This window comes from Ascaphus truei, chromosome 3 (genome assembly GCF_040206685.1).
Source record: "Ascaphus truei isolate aAscTru1 chromosome 3, aAscTru1.hap1, whole genome shotgun sequence".
Lineage (NCBI taxonomy): Eukaryota > Metazoa > Chordata > Amphibia > Anura > Ascaphidae > Ascaphus > Ascaphus truei.
In genome coordinates, this window is record NC_134485.1 from 423611632 (window position 1) to 423620462 (window position 8831).

Genomic DNA, 8831 nt, shown 5'->3' on the forward strand with positions numbered 1-8831 from the left:
GTCCTCCGAAACCAAACAGGCCTTTAGAAGCCTGAAAGAAGCTCTCTGTGCCCAACCAGTGTTGGGCACACCTGACTTCTCTAAAGAGTTTTTAGTCCAAACCGACGCATCTGAGGTAGGGCTGGGGGCTGTACTCTCCCAGGAGTCTCAAGGTGAGGAGCACCCCATCCTTTATTTAAGTAGGAAACTAAATCCCCAGGAGAAAAATTACTCCATAGTAGAGAAAGAGTGTCTCGCAATAAAGTGGGCTGTAGAGACGCTCAAATACAATCTGTTGGGGAGAAAATGCCGGTTGGTCACAGATCATGCATCCCTCACCTGGATGTGTGAAAACAGAGAGAAGAATGCTAGAGCGACCAGGTGGTTCCTAAGCCTACAACCCTTTAAATTTTATGTGGAACACAGGTCAGGACACAAACATGGCAATGCTGACAGGTTGACAAGGATGCACTCCCTAATATCCATGGTTGCTCATCCCTCAAGGTCTGAGCTGGGGAGGAGGATATGTGATAGAAACCAGGGGATGGTAATAAATTCCATATATAGGGCTCCCAGGTTACTGAACAGTTTCTATCCTGTTTAGGCTGGAAAGTGCAGCCTCAGAATGCATGCACTCCATCCCACAGTTTGGTAAGTGCTGGAACTGGGGGATGAGTGATCCAGACCAGAGTTTGTCTGCTGCCTGATTTCTGTCACCTGTCCTGCTAGATAGAGATCAGGTATTTAAGGCTGATTTCCTGGTTCCTCTTCCCTCTCCCCAAGAGGCTGGAGGCTTCTGGAAGCATAGAGGGGAAAAGCCTCTCCCTAAACAGGTTAAATCATTCTGTTCCTTTTTTCTAAAATTGCAAAGTACCTTATTTTGTTGTTGGAAGTGAATAAGCCGCTCCAAACCCAGTCAGGGAAAACCTTAGTTAAGTTATTGCTCAGGTGAGCAGGGTTTTGTTTACTTATGTTTTATTTTGTATTCCATGTGGAAGTCTCAGTGCCTGGGACTGAATAAACCAGGCAGTGGCCTGTTTAAAGGAACAGCACGTTACGCCTCGTCATTTAACCTACCCTAAAAGACCGAGCGGAGCCCCGGAGTAAGCCGTTTGTCACAATATATACAGTGTTCGACAATCCTATACATCTGCACGCCCAGGGCAATTGGATTTAACATCTGGGTGAGCTCCTATTGGCCCAAGCAGCACACGTGTTTGTTTTTTTAAATTTTCGCTGCTCGTGCTGAAAAAAAAAAAAACTCCCCCTACCTGACTGCTGATTGGCGTGCGCTCCCAGAGTTTGTGGGCGTGCTGCCAGGCTCTATACGAGCACGCGCATCACCCTCGACCATGGCGATCTTGCTGGAAGTAAGTACTCCTTTTGCTGCCTCACCATGCCTCCCGCACTCCCTCTGCTGCCTCCCCATGCCTATCGCACTCCCTCTGCTGCCTCCCCATGCCATCGCACTCCCTCTGATGCCTCCCCATGCCTATCACACTCCCTCTGCTGCATCCCCATGCCTCCCGCACTCCCTCTGCTGCCTCCCCATGCTGCCTCCCCATGCCTATCACACTCCCTCTGATGCCTCCCTATGCCTATCGCACTCCCTCTGCTGCCTCCCCATGCCTATCGCACTCCCTCTGCTGCCTCCCCATGCCTATCGCACTCCCTCTGCTGCCTCCCCATGCCTATCGCACTCCCTCTGCTGCCTCCCCATGCCTATCACACTCCCTCTACTGCATCCCGATGCCTCCTGTACTCCCTCTGCTGCCTCCCCATGCTGCATCCCCATGCCTATCGCACTCCCTCTGCTGCTTGCCGCAATGTCCCCCCCAGCCACTGCCCGCGCGGGATGAAAGGTGATAGCGGGGGTGTTTCTTCTCCGGTCCCCTTGGCTTGCTGCAGTTTTTCCCCATCCCCCCACCTTGCTGCCCCTTCTGGACGGGAGGTGGTAGCGGGGGTGTTCCGATCCCCCCCCAGTCCCCGCTGTGTGTGTGTGTGTGTGTGTGTGTTTGTGTGTGTGTGTGTGTGTGTGTGTGACTGACTGAGTGACTGTGTGTGTGTGTGTCTGTGAGTGAGTGTGTGTATCAGTGAGAGTGTGTGTCTGTGAGAGTGTGTGTCTGTGAGAGTGTGTGTCTGTGAGAGTGTGTGTCTGTGAGAGTGTGTGTCTGTGAGAGTGTGTGTCTGTGAGTGTGTGTGTGTCTGTGAGTGTGTGTGTGTCTGTGAGTGTGTCACCCTCTCTCCCTCTCCCAGTTACCTTCTCCCTGTGTCACCCTCTCTCTGTGTCGCCCTCTCCCTGTGTCGCCCTCTCCCTGTGTTGCCCTCTCCCTGTGTCGCCCTCTCCCTGTGTCAACCTCATCCTCTCCCTGTGTCACCCTCTCCCTGTGTCACCCTCTCCCTGTGTCACCCTCTCCCTGTGTCACCCTCTCCCTGTGTCACCCTCTCCCTTTGTCAACCTCTCCCTTTCCCTGTCACCCTCACCCTTTCCCTGTCGCCCTCACCCTTTCCCTGTCGCCCTCACCCTTTCCCTGTCACCCTCACCCTTTCCCTGTCGCCCTCACCCTTTCCCTGTCACCCTCACCCTTTCCCTGTCGCCCTCACCCTTTCCCTGTCGCCCTCACCCTTTCCCTGTCGCCCTCACCCTTTCCCTGTCACCCTCGCCCTTTCCCTCTCTCTGTCGTCCTCTCCCTCGCTCTGTCGCCCTCTCCCTCGCTCTGTCGCCCTCTCCCTCTCTCCCTCTCCCTCTTTCTGTCGCCCTCTTCCTCTCTCTGCCACCCTCTCTCTGTCGCCCTCTCCCTCTCTCTGTCACCCTCTCCCTCTCTCTGTCGTCCTCTCTCTCATTCTCTCATTCTCTCTCTGTGTGTGTTCTCTCTCTCTCTCTCTCTCTCTGTGTCTCTCTTTCTGTGTGTGTGTGTGTGTGTATGTCTCTCTTTCTGTGTGTGTGTGTGTGTGTGTCTCTCTCTTTCTGTGTTTCTCTCTCTGTGTGTGTCTCTCTCTCTCTCTCTGTCTCTCTCTCTGTCTCTCTCTCTGTCTCTCTCTCTCTGTGTCTCTGTCTCTCTCTCTCTGTGTCTCTGCTCTCTCTCTCTCTGTGTCTCTCTCTCTCTCTCTCTCTCTCTCTCTCTCTCTCTCTCTCTCTCTCTCTCTGTCTCTCTCTCTCTCTGTGTCTCTCTCTGTCTCTCTCTGTCTCTGTCTCTCTCTGTCTCTCTCTGTCTCTCTCTCTGTCTCTCTCTCTGTCTCTCTCTCTGTCTCTCTCTGAGGCTCTCTCTCACCCTCTCTCTCTGTCTGTTTCTCTCTCTCTCTCACCCACACACTCTCTCTCTCACACTGGATCTCTTATTTACCCTATATATCTTAACTGCCCTATACCTACACCGAAATAACCTATACTGCTTTCTTCCAGATCTAACTCTCGAGCTTAACACGGAAAACATCGGAATCCCCCCTAACCCAGAAGACAGGTAAGGAACACCTCCCCTCCAATGTATAACATTGCGGGAATGAGGGTACCTGGACATTGAGGGACTGCGGATCAGGCAAGATCCCAGGCGGGATTGCTGCTTTAGATATTGTGATGCAGGGGCATCCAGGCACTAGTTATGGGGTTCAGGAAACTAGTCATTCACATCTGGCTTTTTTTTCTAAATCTGACATTTACACACACACACGCACACACACGTAACAAGGACTAATTGTAGTATAATGTAATACAATAAATAAACTAATATCAAAAACGAATGTTGTTCTTACTAGGAATTTATTCATTTTTTTTAAAGCGGGTCTGGGGGCAGGACTAGGGGCGGAGCTGAGGGCGTGGCTAGGTGGCGAGTAGATTTTTGGGTGATTTGTCGACCACTGTATATATATATTGTATATATAATGCCAAATTTAAGTACCCTAATTAATCCTTAAGATTATTGGCTAGGTAAGGTGATAGAATTTTACTGGACCAATGAGAGTGCTCCTTATACATGTAGCCCCTTTTCTCTATGCCTAAGGGAACAACGCGGACAACTAGGTGTGCTGCTGTACCTGTTTGCTCACAGGAGACCTACGCCTCCATGGGTGAGCTCTAAATCCTTGTAGGCAGTGCCTCCACCTATGAGGGATCCCAGCGTTGGCGGGATAACCCTTCACAGGAAACGATACACATTAATAAGTAATACACCACACAATGTATATAACTAAGCTTTATTGTACACATATTAACACAAATAACATACAATAACCGTTACCCACAGTATAAACCCAGTGACCCGACCCAACACGTGGTGGTTCCCCCAAACTACTGAAGGTGCTGTGGCACCAATAACCCCTGGTATCCTGTCCCAGATATTCCACCCAAATGTGAGGTAGCGCTACCCCCTGTAGATGTAGTTGCACATTGAATACCTGCCATGGTACTCCTGTACCCAAGTGTGGCTTGGCATGGTGTGTTGGAGGGGGCCCATGTAGCGGGACCTCCAACACAAATCCCCTCTCACTGTGTGAGCTCCAGCCAGAGGGTCTCACACAATGTCTATGGATCCTGGGACCTGGTTCCAGGCTGCAGGTGCCGCATAGTCGCCCGGTCACCGGTGCAGAAATAACAATAAGGAGAAGAGTCCCTATCTGCGGCTTTGCCATCAACACTCCTCTAATGGTGTCTCGGGGCCTAACTGGGGTCCATGGGCAAGGTCTAGGCCTATACCATGAAGCACTGCTCCCTGACTCTACCTTCTTTTTGGTCCTCTGTCAGGACAGTCTTCTGGGCTTTCTGCCCACAAAGGATATCCTGTTCCTCTCGCTGCTCCAATCCTATTGGCTGAGGCATGTGGGCAGTCCCTCCCTCTAGGGATTCTGGGACTTGTAGCCCCGCAGCTGCATATGCGGAGCTATCCTAAGATGGACGCCGCCTCCTCCACTGCGCATGCGTGACTACTAAAATGGGCGCCCCCACACTCCCGATTGCGTGGAGCTCCGGACAACCACTGAGCAGCTCCTCCACACCAGAGGCCAGATAGGGGGACTCGGCTACATCCAGTTGGTGTATTGTTGTGTATATGCTTTCAATTTCAATAATTGTAAAAGACTGTATTATGTTTGGTAAAATGTCTAGATTGATATTCTACTGCTTTCCAGAGACGTTGACCAATTTCTGCTATTCCACAAGACATCTGGCTTTTGACTGGGACATAAGACATCTTCCGGCACAGATAGGTTTCTTATGGAATAGCCCAGCTTAATGAACATGGGCCACTGTCCGGAATCTCCTAATATCAGTGGTAATGTTAATACTAGGAACTTCTATCCTTGTCTCACTTACTCTATCTCTTGTTTTTACCCAGGAGTGTCCCCTGTAGAAGTTCCCGGACCAATCAATGGCTAATCAATCTGACGTTTTTGAGTTTGTACTTATTGGGTTTCCAGGACTCCCACAGAAATGCCATAGCCTGGTTGCAGCAGCAATGTTCCTTATCTATAACATAGCACTGTTCGCAAATGGTACTGTAATCATTTTGATAATTCTGAAAGAGCAATTACACCAATCAATGTATGTGATCATTGCAAACCTTTCTCTTTCTGACCTCCTCTTTGACACAATAACATTACCCAAAATCATTGCCACTTATTGGTTTGGAGCTGGATCCATGTCCTTCTCTGGTTGCATCTTCCAAATGTATTGTGTCCATTTCCTGGGCACTGTTGATTCCTTCATCATTATGCTGATGGCTGTTGATCGTTATATTGCCATCTGCCAACCCCTGAGATATTCCTCAATAATCAGCAATAAATTGGTTGCTATTCTCTGCAGCTTTTCCTGGGTCTTTGCTGCTCTTAATGCATCAATCAGTGCATCTTTGGCTGCACAACTTCCATATTGTGGCCCTAATAAGATCAAAAACTGTTTCTGTGTAATTTCAGCTGTAACTGTTTTGGCATGTGTGGACGTTACCTCTGTCAGACGTATAGCTTTTACTCTTGCTATGTTTGTGCTCCTCTTACCCTTGGCTTTTATTATATTCTCATATATCATCATAATCAAGACGATCCACTCATCAGCGCGCTCAGAAAACTGGCAGAAAGCATTTTACACCTGTACCACTCACTTGTTAGTCATTGGTTTGTACTTTGTCCCACGGGTGTTTGTGTATATATCTAGTCAGGTCCGTTTAATTCTTAATGCTGATTTAAATGTCTTGCTTCTTTGTCTTTACACATTTGTGCCACATGTAGCCAACCCTATTATATATTGTCTCAGGACCACGGAAATCAAAAGGACTCTTGGAAATGTTTTTAAAAGGAAGATTAGCCTTAAAATTAAAGACAGGCACTTGACAATGTAATCATTCTGCATGAAATGTTTTTATATCATACGCTGTATGTAGAGAGGAAAGTCTAACACTTAGCAAAAGTAGTTTGTGTTTGAGAGCTCACCGCAATATGAACAAGGTGTTTGTCGATGGCTACTGTTACCAAGTGGTAGCAGCTCACTGGAACAGCTTGTGTCAGCCATGTTTTCACTTCTTTATCATGGCATTCTGGCAGTTATTTCCACAAGAAAAAGTGCAGATTGATCCTAGCTGTTTCTGGTATTTGCATTGATTTTTATGCAGAATAGCAACAGGGAGGGTCTGAGACAGGTACTTTCCACAATACATCTGAAAAGAGAATCCTGAAATCAGTAACAGGAAGTGCAATGCAGATAAAAGCAATCAGAAGGAAAGATGGGGCTGTGGGCTGTTGGGGTTGAGATAGAGAAGAGCTGCATGAGCGAGCTTTAAAACTGTGGAAAACCTTCTAAAAGCCAAACCTGACAGTGGATTGTGGTTATATTGAAAATAAAAGCCTTGCTATCGAGTTGAATTTCCTATCTGAGGAGTTTTTTTTTGGAGGGGGGGGGGGGGGGGCTTCAGCTAATGGCCCTAATTTCTCACACGTGGTACGAGACATGAGATTGTACCCTTCCTGTGAGTCAAGTCTGTTACCCATTATCCCCTACCCCCCAAAACCTCCACAACCCTATTCCCACAATTGTTTTTCTATTGAATCTCTGTGAAATAACTCCTGAGTCTCCACAAAGGCGTCTCCCTAAAAGAGGCTCCCCAATATGTCTTCACTACCCTTGTCCACCAAGCCAGCGTGGAAGAGGTTATTAGCATGAGGACAAGCGACTTCAAGAACCACTCGAGTCTATCAGCCCCTCCACCCTGCATGTCTGACATGAGATACTGTGTGCCGCTGATTTAGTTTCTACCATAGAATCTCTGGGACATAAAACTGACTCGCCCTATAGGCATCAGTCAAAGGGTGTCGCTGTTTGCTACCATTCACTGATGTTTGGTAATGTTACAGCTGCTCTGTACCCAATATCAACTTACCCTGCCTATAGATTGTAAGCTCCTTGAGGCGGAGCCACTTCTAATAACACATTGCAGGTTTATCCTACCTCTCCTAACACAAACATATTCCTGTCTATAAACATACAGTACAGTATGCCCATAATCATATCAGTGGCTGTCTGTGTCTGCAAACTGAATGTATAACCTCTGTTCAGTTAATGCAACCATGTCTTATTATAACTCTGTCTTTTCCTGGCTGACTCATGTGCAACAAAATAATTTTAGTTGTTATCAAACTGACTGTAAAGTATTGCCATACCCCTTTAAGTGGAGGCCTGTATTTACGTAAAATATGATGATGATGATGATGATGATGATGATGATGATGATGATGATGATGATGATGATGATGATGATGATGATGATGATGATGATGATGATGATGATGATGATGATGATGATGTTGAAGAACCCCTCACCCAAAGCCCTAACCCCCATAACATGCACATACAGGTGGAATCTTTCCTTATGGCCCATTGACCGAGGGAATTTCTAGAGCACATTCAAGAAATCGGGGACAGTCCACAGGACTGTTCATAACAGGCTCTAATGGCCGATCGGATTAGCACAGGGGGGGTCCCTGAGTTTGAATGGGACGCAAGCTGTTTGAATCCTACCGGGTCGCACCTGTCTGTAAGAGAAACGCACTAAGATTGAGAAGGAATAAGTCGCTCTCCCTGTGCGCCTCTAATAGTTGATGGCAGGGCTTTTATTTTAATAACATATTATTGTATCGGGGGTCTCCGGAGCTGAATCGCATTAAGTTAAGTTCCGGGACCCCCTGGTTTTCGAGTTACAGGCCCCTGTATGGGGTGCCTGTATCTCCTACGTGTTTAAATCTCCTGGTCACGTGACGCGGGCGATTTAAATATTGCAAGGAGATACCGGCACCCCGTACCGGGGCCTGAAACTCGGGAAGCTGGGGGTCCCCCAGACCTAAAATTAATGCGTTTGAGCTCCTGAGAGCCCCGGTCACAATAATCTGTTATTAAAATTTACAATAAAACAGCTTGTTTGCTGGCTGTTTGCTAGGAATAGTCAGAGCATAAAAAGAAGCACTTCACTGGTCTTCCAAAGATTATAAAATTGATTGCACAAGTATCAATGTTTCTGTCCGCTTTGTCTTGACAGCGGTTCGCAAGCGAGCCGAAACGTTGATGCTTGTGCAATAAATGTTATAATTTTTGGAAGACCAGTGGAGTGCCTCATTTTCTACTTTGACTACATCTGTGTCTCCGCTTCCAATGGGACCATTGTTGCTTTGCATCTATGGCAATTTGTTACTAGGTATCGTGAGTGCACCTATCTAGGACTGTTTACCAGGAATTACATCACCTGTGGTGGATAGATGTAAACCACTCTGTTACAGTACTTATTATACAATAAGTAAGGAAACTACTTTAAAGATGCGCTGAATGTTTTGTTACACTGTATACTGTGTGACAGTATAGTACTTTATTGTGTACACTA

The 8831-nt window shown here is 47.5% G+C and overlaps 1 protein-coding gene across 1 annotated transcript; it reads left to right on the forward strand.

Annotated features, from left to right (window-relative positions):
- Positions 1-5339: 5339 nt before the first annotated feature.
- Positions 5340-6390, forward strand: LOC142491205 (olfactory receptor 1E16-like). Its single transcript, XM_075593475.1, has one exon. It carries the CDS (start codon positions 5340-5342, stop codon positions 6303-6305), a length of 966 nt encoding a protein of 321 aa, XP_075449590.1. The 3' UTR covers positions 6306-6390.
- Positions 6391-8831: the final 2441 nt, after the last annotated feature.

Excerpts from the sequence above, each read along its gene's own strand:
- LOC142491205 (XM_075593475.1), top strand. The coding sequence starts at position 5,340 with ATGGCTAATCAATCTGACGTTTTTGAGTTTGTACTTATTGGGTTTCCA.